This window comes from Somniosus microcephalus, chromosome 17, assembly GCF_052327205.1.
Source record: "Somniosus microcephalus isolate GS21.2 chromosome 17, FLI_Smic_1.0, whole genome shotgun sequence".
Classification (NCBI taxonomy): Eukaryota; Metazoa; Chordata; class Chondrichthyes; order Squaliformes; family Somniosidae; genus Somniosus; species Somniosus microcephalus.
In genome coordinates, this window is record NC_141003.1 from 73,603,408 (window position 1) to 73,620,859 (window position 17,452).

A 17,452-nucleotide genomic window follows, 5' to 3' on the forward strand; every position below is an offset into this window, starting at 1 on the left:
CCAGCAATGAATGCCACCGGAGGATTGAACACCATCCCTTTGAACCCCCTGTTATTTACTTTGTAGTTACGGTGGGGACTCTCGACCCTGGAGGGATGCTTTGGTGGAGTTGGCCTGTTTGGTCAGCCGTGGCTCGGTGGGCAGCACTCTCCTCTCTGAGTCAGAAGGTTGTGGGTTCAAGTCCCACCCCAGAGACTGGAGCACAAAATCCAGACTGACACTCCAGTGCGGTACTGAGAGAGAGTGCTGCACTGTCAGAGGTGCCATCTTTCGGATGAGACGTTAAACCGAGGCCCCGTCTTTCCTCTTGGGTGGATGCAAAAGATCCCATGGTACCTATTTGAAGAAGAACAAGGGAGTTATCCCCGGTGTCCTGACCAATAATTATCCCTCAACCAACATCACTAAAACAGATTATCTGTGCACAAATTGGCTGCCTCGTTTCCTACATTACAACAGTGACAACACTTCAAAAAGTAATTCATTGGCTGTAAAGCGCTTTGGGATGTTCTGAGGTTGTGAAAGGCGGCTATATAAGTGCAAATCTTTCTTTTCTTTTTCATGCTGTTCCTCAGAGAAGCTAAAGTGAACTAAAGAGCAAGTGTTTTTTTTTTGTTTAGTTTTAAAGGATTGTGCTGTCAGATAAGGACATCCATCCTCTTTATTCCTCGTTCTCTTCCCTCCCAAGCTCCCACTTTCAGTGGTCGAGAGGGCAGGGTAGATGCCTGCTCTGACACGGCCTTCCTCACTACCCTTGGGCTACTACTGGGGGGTGTGTGCGAAAATCCCCTGATGGACACTTCTCATCCCCTTTTTCTTTTGTCCTTGTGGGGGAATGTGCAGCTGCCACTTGGCACCAGGCAAAACATTGGAAACTAAGGTACCAACTCCGAGAACATTGCCACCTAGCGAACAGGCTGAGTAATTACCAATATGTTCAGGAACAATTTCTCCTTTGACTCCACTCACGTCCTCCAAATTAAAGCTGTTGCTATGGGAACCCGCATGGGCCCTAACTATGCCTGCCTTTTTGTGGGATATGTGGAACATTCTTTGTTCCAGTCCTACTCAGGTCCCCTCCCTCACCTCTTTTTCCGGTACATCGATGACTGTATCGGTGCCGTTTCCTGCTCTCGCCCTGAACTAGAAAATTTCATTCACTTTGCTTCCAATTTCCACCCTTCCCTCACCTTCACATGGTCCATCTCTGACTCTTCCCTTCCCTTCCTCGACTTCTCTATCTCCATCTCTGGGGATAGGCTATTGACAAACATTCACTTTAAGCCCACTGACTCCCACAGCTACCTGGACTACACTTCCTCCCACCCCGCTTCCTGTAAGGACTCTATTCCATTCTCCCAGCTTCTCCATCTCCGTCGCATCTGCTTGGACGATTCCACCTTCCATACCAGTGCTTTCGATATGTCTTCCTTTTTCCTCGACTGAGGATTCCCCTCTACCGTGGTTGACATGGCCCTTGACTGTGTCATTTCTATTTCCTGCACTTCTGCTCTCACCCCTTCCCCTCCCTCCCGGAACCACGATATGGCTCCCTTTGTCCTCACCTTTCACCCCACCAGCCTTCACATTCAGCAAATCAACTTCCGCCATTTTCCTCACCTCCAGCGCGATCCCACCACCAAACACATCTTCCCCTCCCCTCCCCTTTCAGCATTACGAAGGGACCGCTCCCTCCGCAACACCCTGGTCCACTCCTCAATCACCTCCAACAGCCCCTCCCCTCCCCATGGTACCTTCCCATGCAAGCGCAGGAGATGCAACATCCTTTTACCTCCTCCCTTCCCACTGTCCAGGGCCCCAAACACTCCTTCCAGGTGAAACAGCGATTTACTTGTACTTCTTGCAATTTAATATACTGTATTCGATGCTCACGATGCGGCCTCCCCTACATTGGGGAGACCAAACGCAGATTGGGTGACCGCTTTGCGGAACACCTCCGTTCAGTCCGTAAGGGTGACTCCGAGCTTCCGGTCGCCTGTCACTTTAATTCACCGCTCCACTCCCACTCTGATCTCTCTGTCCTCACCATCCTCGGGCTCTTACATTGTTCCAACGAAGCTCAAGGTAAGCTCGAGGAACAGCACCTCATCTTTCGATTAGGCACTTTACAGCCTTCTGGACTCAACATAGAGTTCAACAATTTCAGATCATAACCTCGGCCCCTATATTTTTTTTCACATGGCAGCTGTTGATGATTTTTCCATTCCCATTTACACCTCATCTAGACTCATCTTTTGTTTCTTAACTTGTCCCATTACCATCTCCTTTTGCCTTGCACCATTATCCCTTTTGTCATTTAATCTCTCCTGCCTTCCACCCTATCACAGACCTTCCCTTTTGTTCTTTCCTCCCCTCCCCCCTTTCCTGCCCCTGCACTTGCTTAAAATCTGTTCCATCTCTAACTTTTTCCAGTTCTGACGAAGGGTCATCGACCTGAAACGTTGACTCGGTTTCTCTCTCCACAGATGCTGCCCGACCTGCTGAGTATTTCCAGCATTTCCTGTTTTTATTTTTGTTCATACAGGTATATAAGAACATAAGACGTAGGAGCCAGGAGTAGATCATTTGGCCCCTCGAGCCTGCTCCGCCATTCAATAAGATCATGACTGATCTGATCTTGGCCTCAACTCCACTTCCCTGCCCACTCCCCATAACCCTCGACTCCCTTATCGTTCAAAAATCTGTCTATCTCCACCTTAAATATATTCACTGACCCAGCCTCCACAGCTCTCTGGGGAAGAGAATTCCACAGATTCACGACCCTCTGAGAGAAGAAATTCCTCCTCATTTCCAATTTAAAAGAGTTCCCCCTTATTCTGAAACTATGCCCCCTAGTTCTAGATTCCCCCACGAGGGGAAACATCCTCCCTGCATCTACCCTGTCAAGTCCCCTCAGAATCTTATGTTTCAATAAGATCACCTCTCATTCATCTAAACTCCAATGAGTATAGGCCCAACCTGCTCAACCTTTCTTCATAAGACAACCCCTTCATCTCCGGAATCAACCTCGTGAACCTTCTCTGAGCTGCCTCCAGTGCAAGTATATCCTTCCTTAAATAAGGAGACCAAAACTGGACGCAGTACTCCAGGTGTGGTCTCACCAATGCCCTGTACAGTTGTAGCAGGACTTCCCTACTTTAATACTCCATTCCCTTTGCAATAAAGGCCAACACTCCATTTGCCTTCCTAATTACTTGTTGTACCTGCATGCTAACTTTTTGTGATTCATGTACAAGGACCCTCAGATCCCTGTGTACCTCAGCATTTTGTAATCTCTCCCCATTTAAATAATAATTTGCTTTTTTATTATTCCTACCAAAATGGATAACCTCGCATTTTCCCACATTAAACTCCAGCCAGTGTAGAGCTGGGAAAGCAGTGAGTGAGCCAACATATAAAAAAAACCGAGGCAGTAAATAAGGCGTTACCGTTTTTGAAATACAAACCAAAACCTGATCTGCCTTAATGATTGAAAGAACCAAGGACATAAAAGAAATGGAGCAGAGGAATGAACCCACTTTCCTGCTGCATCACTTCAGGATCTAACATGGTGGCGCTCCACTGTACAGCACCCCCTGTGCCACTTTAGGATAAATACATCTTTAAGAGAAAATCTTAAAGGCTGATGTTTCTGCCGGGATATCAAAAGACCAATTTGCAATTAATTATCACAAAAGCTAAAATATTGCGGTTGCTGGAAATCTGAAATATAAACTGAAAATGCTGGAAATACTCAGCAGGTCAGGCAGCCTCTGTGGAGAGAGAAACAGAGTTAACGTTTCAGGTCGATGACCTTGCAGGAAATGAGTATTTCCAGCATTTTCTGTTTTTATTTGCGATTAGTTGTTGCCACACCGATTCAGGATCTAATATGGTGGCAATCCACTGTACACCGTTATCACTATTGTGGGCTTTGAGTATGGTGATGCGTATTGATGTATTGGGACATGCCAGTGATGGAATGGGCAGCCTTAATTCGGCCTCTGTTTCCTCAAAGGATCATGTGCAAGATGGGAGTGGCCCGGCACAATCAATACGCTGGCTTCGTGGAGATCTGTGTGGAGGAATGCAAGCAGGAGTTCATGGCAAAGTCAACACAGCTCTACAGCTTTGTGGTGAGTGAGCTTTGGGACTGAAGAGGAGTGTCGTCCGGCTGTGCTTCTGCACTGAATGCATTATATAGTCTAACAGGTCATAGGCACACACACTCGGCACTAAACCCTTTCGCCCACAGGACTGCGTGCTGGGCTGCTCCGCCTTCTCATCGTCTAACTCCGTTCCAATTCCCAGCAGCAGGGAGACAGCGATAGAAGACGATGAACCAGTATGCTTCTTTACACCTCTTGAGTGTCAACCATGGCTCAGTGGGTCGCACTCTTGCTTCTGATTCAGAAGGTTGTGGGTTCAAGTCCCACTCCAGGAACTTGAGCACGAAATGCAGGCTGGAAGTCCAGTGCAGTGCTGAGGGAGTGCTGCACTGTCAGAGGTGGCGTCTTTCCGATGATACGATAAATCGAGGCCCCGTCTGCTCTCTCAGGTGGACAAAAAAGATCCCGTGGCGCTATTTCGAAGAAGAGCAAGGAAGTTCTCCCGGGTGCCCTGGCCAATATTTATCCATCAATCAACATCACTAAAAAAAAAATAATCTGGTCATTATCACATTGCTGTTTCTGGGAGCTTGCTGTGCACAAAGTGGCTGCCGCATTTCCCACATTACAACAGTGACTGCACTTCAAAAAGTACTTAATTGACTGTAAAGCGCTTTGGGACGTCCTGAGGTGTGAAAGAGGCTATATCAATGCAAGTCTTTTTTTTTCTTGATATCTCTCCCAGCAGGGTTTGCGTGTGACCTTAGTATTCGTGAGGTGTCACCAGAGATCTCTTTTGTTTTAGGGTGTGTTACGCTCTAGTTTTGCCTCTATTTACTGCCCTTGCTGGTCTCGCCAGGCTACGTGTGGCCAAGAGGGCAGGTGGGCCACTGACCCGGTTGCTAGGAGACAGGTGAGAGTGGCTTGCCTTCTTATCCTGTGGGGAACCGCGTGGAATCCACTTGGCAGCTCTCCGCAGGTGAACTGTTGTGGACGCCAGTGCCTAACACAGTGTTACTCTCCGTGGGTTAATGATTGCATTAAAATGGAACGCAGAGGAATCTTCCGGATGCACATTAACCAATGTGCTAAAGAACACATGGCGGAGCTGATCTTATGACCTTGTATTAATTCATCATTTAGTCATTAACAAAGGGGATTGTTAAACCTGAAAAATCTAATCCTTCAATTTATCAGCTCTAATGGGACAAATTTGCAGCTATAATAATTCTATTACAGAGCGGCAGATAAGTAACACCCCACCATACAAAAGGATGCATGAAGTTGTGCCTTGGAAATTGGATTTCACCAGAGTAGTTCTGTTGGCCATTGCTCATGAATATCAAAGAGAAATTTTCCTCAGTTGAAATGTGTGCAAATTTAATTGCTAAAAATATTGCTAAAAAAAAATCCAATTGGAAGTAAAATGCCAGAATTTAGACTGCAAATAATTTGAACATAAGAACAGGAACGAGCAAGGGCCTACTGAGCTCACTGCGATTGAAGCCTGTTGTCATTCCACCGGTTTCTTCCTCTCACTTACCCGCCCATTGCTTTTAGTGTTCGAAGCAGTTATTCATCTTACAAGTATCTCAGCTCCTGAGTAATTGTCTGCACACGTTTGTTGATTGTATCTTATCTCGATGTGATTTTGATTTGAATTCATTTCAGCTCCCAACTCTGACGGATCTGACACCCAACAAAGGCCCAGTGTCCGGGGGCACGACGGTCACCGTCAGGGGCAGAAACCTGGACGCCGGAAGCAACGTCTCCATTATGTTTGGACAACAGCCTTGCGTGTTTGACAGGTACGGGCTGCCTGAGAAATGCAACAGTCGGTCAGTCAGCCCTAAATTTGTTGGAGTGTTAAGTTAGAGTGGTAGTTGTTTTGGTAATATTGATGCAGGCAAGTTTTGCTAAAGTTTTGGCCAAATTGGTTAACAGTGTGAGCTGGCTGTAGGTCTGGAGAGCATTATTGTTTTTGCCTCAGTGATGGTGCGTGTGAGTGAGTGTGAGCAAGAGTGAGTGAGGGCATGCGTGTGAGAGTTTGTGCGCGTGTGAGAGTTTGCGTGCGTGACAGTGTGCGAGAGTGTGTCTGAATGAGTGTGTGTATATACAGTATTGTATAATTGAAGATATGTGGCCCCTTGTGCGACATGCGCTCTCGATCTGTAAATGGCTCAGTCGTGACTAATTGATCTTGAGGCGGGAAATTATGGGAGAGAACGCGGGGGTTGGTAAGCTGTGTTGCAAAGGGCAGCGAGCGGAACTTTTGCTGTAGTTTTAAACAGCTCAATTTTAAGACTCTCATCCTTGTTTTCAACTCTCTCCATGATTTTGCCCCTCCCTATCTCTGTAACCTCCTCCATCCCTACAACTCTCCGAGATCTCTGTGCTCCTCCAACTCTGACCTCTTGAGCATCCCCCATTTTAAAGACTCCACCATTGGCGGCCGTGCTTTCAGCTGCCAGGGCCCTAAACTCTGGAATTTCCTCCCTAAACCTCTCCGCCTCACTACCCCTCTCTCCTCCTTTAAAATGCTCCTTGAAACCTACCTCTTTGACCAAGTCATCTGTCCTAATACCTCCTTACGTTGCTTGGTGGCAAATTTTGTTTGATAATCGCTCCTGTGAAGCGCCTTGGGACATTTTACTACATTAAAGGCGCTATATAAATACAAGTTGTTGTAGTTTGATTATTTCTCTCTTTCTCTGCCTGTCAGGAGGTTTGCTGGGGGAATTGTTTGTAATTCCACCACTGCACCACAAGGCCCGGGTAACATCAGCGTGGTGGTGGGAGTAGACAAGGCGAGGATCGAGAAGGAACTGCAGTTCAACTACATGGAGGATCCCACCATCGTTAAGATTGAACCAGAATGGAGTATAGTCAGGTAAACAGAGCCCGCCAGCGTGGCGGTTCCACAGCGCGTGTCTACTGAGAAAAACCCTGCAACAGCTGGAGACCTGAAATGGAAACAGAAAATGCCACAATTATTACACAGCTGGACGCTCAGCATCTGTAAAGAGAAATGGCGGGTTAATGTTTTGGGTAAAATCCTTTGTCAGAATGGTAGACTGAAAGATAAGCCGGTATTTTAATAAATAGTTCTCAGTCTGTGTCTCTTTCTCCCCTTTGTTCATCGCCCTCCCCCCCGCACTCCCCTCCCCCGCACTCCCCTCCCCCGCACTCCCCTCCCCCGCTCTCCCCTCCCCCGCTCTCCCCTCCCCCGCACTCCCCTCCCCCGCTCTCCCCTCCCCCGCTCTCCCCTCCCCCGCTCTCCCCTCCCCCGCTCTCCCCTCCCCCGCTCTCCCCACCCCCGCTCTCCCCTCCCCCGCGCTCCCCTCCCCCGCGCTCCCCTCCCCCGCTCTCCCCTCCCCCGCTCTCCCCTCCCCCGCTCTCCCCTCCCCCGCTCTCCCCTCCCCCGCTCTCCCCTCCCCCGCTCTCCCCACCCCCCGCTCTCCCCACCCCCCGCTCTCCCCACCCCCCGCTCTCCCCACCCCCCCGCTCTCCCCTCCCCCGCTCTCCCCTCCCCCGCTCTCCCCACCCCCGCTCTCCCCTCCCCCGCTCTCCCCTCCCCCGCGCTCCCCTCCCCCGCGCTCCCCTCCCCCGCTCTCCCCTCCCCCGCGCTCCCCTCCCCCGCGCTCCCCTCCCCCGCGCTCCCCTCCCCCGCTCTCCCCTCCCCCGCGCTCCCCTCCCCCGCGCTCCCCTCCCCCGCGCTCCCCTCCCCCGCGCTCCCCTCCCCCGCTCTCCCCTCCCCCGCTCTCCCCTCCCCCGCTCTCCCCTCCCCCGCTCTCCCCTCCCCCGCTCTCCCCACCCCCCCGCTCTCCCCACCCCCCCGCTCTCCCCACCCCCCCGCTCTCCCCACCCCCCCGCTCTCCCCACCCCCCCGCTCTCCCCACCCCCCCGCTCTCCCCACCCCCCGCTCTCCCCACCCCCCCGCTCTCCCCACCCCCCCGCTCTCCCCACCCCCGCTCCCTCCCCCCTCTATCTCTCTCACTCTCTCTCTGCATGCCTGTCTACCTGTGGCTAACTCGCTCCCCATCTTCCTTTCTCTCCGCTCTCCTCCACACTGTATTTTGCTCTTTTTTTCTCTCTCTTTACACCTCTCTCTCTTTCTCTCCCTGTCTCTCACCCTTTCTATCTCTTTCTATTATTGCCTCTCCCTTTTCTTTTTCCCTCCTTTTCCTCAATCTCACTTTCTGCCCTCTACTCTTTCTCCCCCCATCTCTCTCTGTCTGGATTTTTGCCTTCTGACATCTTGGCATGTATTTCTTAAATTAGTTGCACACTACCTGTCCGTTACCTTCTCAAACTGAAGTCCCATCCTAATTATGTTTAAATGCCAGTGTAATCTCACTGACAGATGCTTCTTCAGGCTTCTAACGCCCACCTTCCAATAGTTCCTCTGTGTTAGTTACTTTCTCTGGAGGTGATGGGCTGTCAATGTGAAAGCCTTTGCTTGCACCATGACCTGCAGCTCCAGGATTAGCGATGTTCCAACGAATGGATGACAGCTACAGTGGCTTCAATTTGCCCAATAGGTTTTTGCAACTTGAGACCTAATGCAGCAACTGTCAAAAGAAAGCTCACTGCTGTCGATGGGTCTGTGTGGTCTACCTCCATTTCTGAGAGATTTGACGTTACTTTGGGAAAGCCACCTGCTATTATGTTAGAAGATCTTCCTCCTTTACTAGGCCGATGATGTACTGTACCATAGAAACATAGAAACATAGAAGATAGGAGCAGGAGTAGGCCATTCAGCCCCTCGAGCCTGTTCCGCCATTTAATGAGATCATGGCTGATCATCCAAATTCAGTACCCTGTCCCTGCTTTCTCCCCATATCCCTTGATCCCTTTAGCTTTAAGAAATATATCTAACTCCTTCTTGAATATATTTAATGAATTGGCCTCAACTGCCTTGTGTGGTAGAGAATTCCACAGGTTCACCTCTCTCTGGGTGAAGAAATTCCTCCTGATCTCAGTCCTAAATGGCTTACCCCTTATCCTTAGACTGTGACCCCTGGTTCTGGACTCCCCCGCCATCAGGAACATCCTTCCTGCATCTAGTCTGTCTAGTCCTGTTAGAATTTTATAAGTTTCAATGAGATCCCCTCTCATTCTTCTAAACTCTAGCAAATACAAGCCCAATCGACCCAATCTCTCTTCATACGTCATTCCTGCCATCCCAGGTATCAGTCTGGTGAATCTTCGCTGCACTCCCTCCATGGCAAGAACGTCCTTCCTCAGATAAGGCGACCAAAACTGCACACAATACTCAAGGTGTGGTCTCACCAAGGCCCTGTACAACTGCAGCAAGACATCCTTGCTCCTGTACTCAAACCCTCTCGCTACAAAGGCCAACATACCATTTGCCTTCTTAACCGCCTGCTGCACCTGCATGCTTACCTTCAGCGACTGGTGCACAAGGACACCCAGGTCTCATTGCACTTCCCCTTTTCCCAATGTTCAGATAATAATCTGCCTTCCTGTTTTTGCCACCGAAGAGGATAACCTCGCATTTATCCACATTATACTGCATCTGCCATGCATCTGCCCAATCACCCAACCTGTCCAAATCATACTGGAGTTTCTCTGCTTCCTCCTCACAGCACACACGCCCACCCAACTTTGTGTCATCTGCAAACTTGGAGATATTACATCTAGTTCCCTCGTCTAGATCATTAATATATATTGTGAATAACTTGGCTTATGAAGTTTTGAAGAGGTCCTGTTTCTGGGACTCAATGGGTACTGAGCAGGATAGACCAGCAAGGTCCCACATCCAGTGCCTGGCCTGTGCTGTGTTAACTGATCTCAGCTAGCGTGGCCTTAATGTCCTCAGGCTAGGAAGGGGAGAAAGGAACCTGGGACCCTGCTCTGGATCAGTGACCCTGATGGAAAGCAAAGCTCATGTGTGGATGGGAGCTTGTTCAACGATGCCTCCCTCCCATTGTCCCGTGTCATAAATAAAAAATGGCCACTTTCAATTGCTTCAAACATGATCTGTATAAAGAAATGTGGGTGTTCTGCTTGATCTCCCTCCTTAGTCACCAAGATCCATAGTTCTTTAACCCTTCAAAAAAATTTAACTCTCGTCAATAATCCTCATCAATATTCACGTCTTTTTAATTCATTTCTGTCCAGAACAGAATTTTTAAGAGAAGGAAAGGCCTTTTGACTCAACAAGTCCATCCCTTTTTGATTAATCTCAGCCCCACTCATCCTTATCCCTCAAGCCCCTAGAAACACATCTAGTTGTCTCTGGAACCCATTTGTGCACCTGATTCAGTAGCTTTCCCTGGTAACCTAGTCCACAACTCTATTAACCTTCGGGTGCCAAGGTGTCAGCTGGTTTCCCCTCTTACTCTTAACTTCCTTTTTTCTTTTAACTTTAGCCCCCACATATTTGAACTTTCACCACGGTGAACAATCCAGCCCAGTCTGATGGGTTAACATTGCCTCTGAAGAAGGGACTGAAGTGAAATGAGTTCAAGACAGCCTCAACCTATTTCCTAGTAGACTCCAGTAATTCAGGACCAATAAGGACTAAGTCCAATAGGGCAGTACAATGGCTTGTGTTGCGTTAGGGTTAAGGTGCTGTTGGGGGAAAGTAAAGAGGGACATGTAACTCGTGCTACCTGAGGGAGTGCTTGATACTAACATTAAATATGAAGAGAAAAATGATAAACTCCCCAGCACGGACCAATTGACCAGAAAATGGGCAGTTAACGGCAATCCTTTGCAATAGTCGCATGATGGATTGATGGTGAGACTCCCTCTTTAAGTTTGTTTAGCTGACATGGCAGGTCTTCAGATGTTTCAGGTCCTCCTTCAGCCAACAATTTGTTTCCCTTCCTCAGTTTGCATTATTGATCTGTTCCGCAGGCTCTGAATTTCATCCCTGCATCGATTCTTGGCAGCAGGCAAATCCTGGCTCACAGTTTCAGCTGAATTACCTCCCCAGCTGCACACTTTGTGCAGGATGTTGTGCTGTTGTCCACCTGTTTGCGCTCCACGTTTCTCCACCGATTGACGTTGAGCAGCAGGTTCAGCTTGTGTTCCATTGCAGCTCCACCATTTGTTTCTCTCTTAGCTTTCAACATTTCACTTAAAAAATTTTTTTTTTTTTTAAATGTCATTTAACAAGATTAAGGTTTGGTGTCTGTTGTTTCCGTTGGGCTTCAGGACTGCGTTCCAGTGCACTGCTGGCTTCTCAGCTGTACTCTGCTGTGGAATCGTGTCCTGGGCCAAGCCCCGTTTCTCCACTGGCTTCTGAGTCTTACTGTGATCTCCACCTCCGCTGTCCGCTCAGACAGTATCCTCCGCTGGACTGCCTCTATTCCACTACCTCCGTAGCTTCCTCCAGCGTTACAACTCCCATACTCCAAACTCTTCACCCCTCTGACTCTGGCCTCTTGCGTACTTCCCCCCTCCCTTTTCCCCTACCATTTGGGGGCCGTGCCTTCAGCCGCCTAGGTCCCATGCTCTGGAATTCCCTCCTTTAAACCCTTCCACCTCTCTACCTGCCCTTCTCTTCCTTGAAGAACCTCTTTAGGAATGATGGCTGACTCAACCTGCAGGCAATCTAGAACATGCACAGGAGCAGCATAAGGTTACTATAGGAGGGATGTGCTTGCATTGGAGAGGGTGCAGAGGAGATTCACCAGGATGTTACCTGGGCTGGAGCACTTCAGCTATGAAGAGAGACTGGACAGGCTGGGGTTGTTTTCCTTAGAGCAGAGAAGGCTGAGGGGGGACCTGATTGAGGTGTACAAAATTATGAGGGGCATAGATAGGGTAGATAGAAAGGAACTTTTCACCTTAGTAGAGGGGTCAATAACCAGGGGGCATAGTTTCAAGGTAAGGGGCAGGAGGTTTAGAGGGGGTTTGAGGGAAAACTTTTTCACCCAGAGGGTGGTTGGAATCTGGAACTCACTGCCTGAAAGGGTGGTAGAGGCAGGAACCCTCACAACATTCAAGAAGCATTTAGATGAGCACTTGAAACGCCATAGCATACAAGGCTACGGACCAAGTGCTGGAAAATGGGATTAGAATAGACAGGGCTCGATGGCCGGTGCGGACACGATGGGCCGAAGGGCCTCTTTCCGTGCTGTATTATGTACTCACCCTCTCGGACTTTACTATCTCATTCCTGTTGAGTTAAGTGCCGCGAGTGACAGAGGTCGCACGGCTGGTAAACCAAACATGGCGGTAATCACAGTGCCTGCCATTCCTTCTTCGGCAGCACCTCCCCCAAACCCGCGCCCTCCACTACCTAGCAGGAGAAGGCCAGCAGGTGCACGGGAACACCATCACCTCCAAGTTCCTCTCCAAGTCACACACCATCCTGACATATAATTGCAGATCCTTTATCGTCTCTGGGTCAAAGTCCTGGAACTCCCTAACAGCACTGTGTGATTACCTTCACCACGCGGACTGCAGTGTTTTAAGAAGGCAGTTCACCACCACCTTCTCAAGGGTGACTAAGGATGGGCAATAAATAATGCTAGTGATGCACATATCCTGAGAATGAATATAAAAATGACCTGTTTGTGTGTTAACTGTAGATTTGAAGCAGTTTCTTTTCCCTTTCTTTTTCTCAGTGGGAGCACACCTTTGATGGTATGGGGAACAAACCTGGACATCATCCAGAATCCTAAAATCCGGGCCAAGCACAGTGGCGTGGAAACAATCAACGTACGTACTGTCGAGATAATTGGGGGTGGGGATGGAGCGTTATGATCTAAACGTAAGCAATGTTTATCACACGTCCTCCGCGGAGCCATTAAACCTGCGGTGCTTTGCCCACTGTAGCGATACAGATCTGCTCTCCTCTCTAAAGGACGTAGTCCCTGGGAATATGTGGGCGGTGAATGTACAGCTGGCAGTGCAGGCGTGGCAATATGGCTGTAATTGCTTATTGCACAGAGTAGATCACCATGTCGGCAATCGTTACTTGCTGTCTAGTTGTCAGTTACAGGTGTCACCCTTGGCTGAGTAGGTGGCGCTCTCGCCTCTGAGTCAGAAGGTTGTGGATTCAAAACCCACTCCAGGGACTTGAGCACATAAAGCTAGGCTGACACTGCAGTGCAGTGCTGAGGGAGTGCTGCACTGTCGGAGGTGCCGTCTTTCGGATGAGACGTTAATCCGAGGTACCGTCTGCCCTCTCGGGTGGACGTAAAAGATCCCATGGCATTATTTCGAAGAAGAGCAAAGGGAGTTATCCCCGGTGTCCTGGCCAATATTTATCTCTCAACCAACATCACTGTTTAAAAAAACCAGATTATCTGGTCATTATCTCATTACTGTTTGTGGGAGCTTGCTGTGCGCAAATTGGCTGCCGCGTTTCCTACATTACAACAGTGACTACACTTCAAAAGTACTTGATTGGCTGTAAAGCGCTTTGGGACATCGTAAGGTTGTGAAAGGCGCTGTATAAATGCACGTCTTTCTTTTTAATTGCTCAAATAGGTTTTCCACTCCCTTTGACAGATATACAACCAGTGATATAATCGGTGTAGAGGTGTTTTGTAAAAAGTTTCAAGCAGGAATAAAGAATCTATGGCTAAAAATTCCCAAAGGGACAAATTGATTGTGAGTAGAAACATAGAAGATAGGAGCAGGAGTAGGCCATTCAGCCCCTCGAGCCTACTCCGCCATTCAATGAGATCATGGCTGATCATCCAAATTCAGTACCCTGTCCCTGCTTTCTCCCCATATCCCTTGATCCCTTTAGCCTTAAGAAATATATCTAACTCCTTCTTGAATATATTTAACGAATTGGCCTCAACTGCCTTCTGTGGTAGAGAATTCCACAGGTTCACCACTCTCTGGGTGAAGAAATTCCTCCTCATCTCTGTCCTAAATGGCTTACCCCTTATCCTTAGACTGTGACTCCTGGTTCTGGCCTCCCCCGTCATCGGGAACATCCTTCCTGCATCTAGCCTGTCTAGTCCTGTTAGAATTTTATAAGTTTCAATGAGTACCTGTGAAATAAATGGAACAGATCAGATGGAGCATTTTCCAGCCTCTTTGGAGTGAGCTGTGAATAAGTCATAGAACCGTAAAGTGTTACCACACAGGTATAGGCCATCAGATCCAACAACTCTGGCCCAGTGTTTCTGTCTATGACTCACCTAGTCCGACCCCACTCTCTGAATTTCTCCCACATCCTTTTTAATATTGCTCTTTCTCAAGCAACTATCCCATTTCCTTTCCGAAAAATGTACGCACTCTGCTACAACAATGTGAGAAACATCATCAAACAAGGGAACATGGTCCTCTTGGCAACACAGCCGCTTAGTTACAGAAACGATAAATTGACCAAATCTCCCTACTTGGGAGCAGTGTCCGTCAGAGTCTGGAGCAAGTCTCGGATCACTGAACGACTCTCTCAGTGGAGGGATTACAGCGTCAATATTATTGGCTAACCACGCTCATCAAATACGAGGGCACATCTCAAGGGTATTTGACTATCAGTCAAAAGTGGTTTTTCCCAACCCTGCATTGTTCGCTTGCCATTCCTGCATCCCCGGAACTACTTAGCTGCTCACCCGATAGCTCATGTATTAACTTGCAATGTTGGTGGCCCATACAGACCAAAAAGGCCTCGGGTTCAGGCAGATGTAGTAGTGGAGGTTTTTTTTTAAATTGGTCTCTACAGCCATCTTATACAAGGCCCGTATCCCGACTCGCGCCAAGTCCCATTCACCCATCACCAATGTTCCCTGTGAGCTGTGCTTTGTTCTGCGCAGCCTGTTTCTTTTAATGGGTCACAGTCTAAAGATAAGGGATAAGCCATTTAGGACTGAGATGAGGAGGAATTTCTTCACCCAGAGAGTGGTGAACCTGTGGAATTCTCTACCACAGAAGGCAGTTGAGGCCAATTCATTAAATATATTCAAGAAGGAGTTAGATATATTTCTTTAGGCTAAAGGGATTAAGGGATATGGGGAGAAAGCAGGGACAGGGTACTAAGTTTGGATGATCAGCCATGATCTCATTAAATGGCGGAACAGGCTCGAGGGGCCGAATGGCCTACTCCTGCTCCTTTCTTCTATGTGCGGTCCCTTTAAACTTCTGCGCATGCGCTGTATTTACAGTGTCAAAGCTGGTGAGTGGCCTGTGGGGGACTGGAGATTACTGTGCGGTGCACCTTAGCGGGAACATTGCCCATCACCCCTGTGCTCATTGACCTACATTGGCTCCCAGTCCGGCAACGCCTCGATTCTAAAGTTCTCATCCTTGTTTTCAAATGCCTTCATGGTCTCACCCCTCCCTACCTCCAGCCCTACAATCTTCCGAGATCTCTACGCGCCTCCAATTCTGCCCTCTTGTTCATCCCCGATTTACTTCACCCACCATTGGCGGCCATGCCTTCAGCTGCCTAGACCCTGAGCTCTGGAATTCCCTCCCTAAACCTCTCCACCTCTCTGCCTTTCTCTCCTCCTTTAAGATGCTCCTTAAAACCTACATCTTTGACCAAGCTTTTGGACACCTATCCTACTTTCTCATTATGTGGTTCAGTGCCAAATTTGGTTTGATAATGTTCCTGTGAAGCACTTTGAGACATTTTTACTATGTTAACGGCTCTATGTAAACACAAGTTGTTGTTAATATGACCACGTCTAGAATACAGTGTCCAGTTTTGATCACCTCAGATGTCAGGGTGTTGTGTCTCAAGGGGTTTTATACCCTTACCTATATAACAATTAAGAAGGACTCTGGGGTGGAGAGTTTAGTTAACGGCCATTTTATTTACAATGTGCTTCTTCACTCAATGCACTACATTTCCCATAGTGCATTGCAAATCACCACTACGGTATCCCATGTGGGACAATTCTAATACACATTCAAAATACACAACATATTTCCTCCCCCTTAAAATAGAATGTCCACAAAACAGAATAACTGAAAATGACTATAACTTTGGAAGAGAGGGTAGACTGCCTCTACATTCCGCTAACCCTGGGGATTATTCTGCCCCATGCACACAGGTTAGCACTAACTGTAACTAAGGCGCTCTGGAGGATGCCTTTCTCTTTGGGGGTAACGCCTAGTCTCAGGAGCAGGCTCTGGCTGGCTCTCCCGTGACCCTGCAGGCGTGGCTTCCTCCCTCGATGGCACAAGAGTGGATGGTGCCACCGTCTCAGGGTTGGACGACCAGTTCCTGCTGGAGCCCCCAGCAGGTCCTTGATCCTCTGTTTCTTGGGTTACCTGTGACGACTGTCTTGGCAGTAACTGGTCTGCATGCCGTCTCCATGTTCGGTCGTCTCCGGTGCGGACTCGGTATGAAACGGGGCCCGTCTTTTGAATGACCGCAGCCGGGACCCACCGCTCCGGGGTGGTGTAGTTACGCGTGAGGACTTTGCCCCCCACCACAAAGTGTCGTTCTTTGGACCTCTGAGCTCGTCTGCTGACTTGATCCTGCTGATTTGGCGTGCACCACTGCTTCTGTGGACGTTGGCCTCAGCAGGTCAAGGCGTGTCCGTAGCTGCCTTCCCATGAGTAGGTAAGCAGGAGATGCTCCAGTCGTAGCATGAGGCATGTTTCGGTATTTCAGCAAGAAAGCATTCAGGCGCTGCTTTAGAGGAGCATCACTTCTTGCCGCTTTCAACGTGCGTTTCAGCGTTCTGACAAATCTCTCCGCCAATCCATTCGTGGATGGATGATAAGGTGCGGAGAATGTGTGCTGGATTCCATTGCTCTTGAGGAACTCCTCCATCTCCTGGGATGTGAACTGTGTTCCATTGTCGGTTACGATCTGCTCCGGCAGACCAAATCGCCCGAACATCTCTCTCAGAGTCTCGATGGTTTTCTCCGTAGTGGTAATGGACATTACTGCAACCTCCGGCCATTTGGAATGGGAGTCCACCGCGACCAGGAACATCGCTCCTTCCACTGGTCCCGCGAAGTCCAGATGGATCTGTTGCCACGGTGTTGCCGGCCATTCCCATGGATGCAGTGGCGCTGCTCTTGGCGTATCCCTCGTTGTCTCGCATGATGGGCATGATTTCGCTTCAACTTCAATTTCATGATCCAGACCGGGCCACCAGAAGTAGCTTCGTGCCAGCTCCTTCATCCGGACAATACCACAATGTCCTGAGTGCAGCTTGTTGAGGACATGTTTCCGCAGCTTTGGTGGTATGATCACTCGCATGCCCCAAAGGAGGCATCCTGACGTGACAGACAACTCCTCCCCTCTTGACAGGTAAGGTAGGAGCTCAGGTGGTGCGTCTGACACCCGTGATCCATCTCCTCACATCACCCGATCCAGCACCTTGGATAGCGTAGGGTCCACTCTGGTCTCTTTCTTGACCTGCCGGGCCGTGACAGGGGCATTG

General features: G+C 49.0%; 1 protein-coding gene across 6 annotated transcripts in view; it reads left to right on the plus strand.

Moving 5' to 3' along the window:
* Positions 1-17,452, plus strand: part of plxna4 (plexin A4) — a 691,435-nt gene that overhangs the window by 563,150 nt on the left and 110,833 nt on the right. For all 6 annotated transcript variants that reach the window (XM_086010677.1, XM_086010680.1, XM_086010678.1 and 3 more), the window contains exons 14-17: positions 4,019-4,136; positions 5,781-5,917; positions 6,832-6,999; positions 12,713-12,806. In XM_086010677.1, coding sequence (XP_085866803.1) covers positions 4,019-4,136; positions 5,781-5,917; positions 6,832-6,999; positions 12,713-12,806 — 517 coding nt within the window. The remainder of the gene's footprint in view (positions 1-4,018; positions 4,137-5,780; positions 5,918-6,831; positions 7,000-12,712; positions 12,807-17,452) is intronic.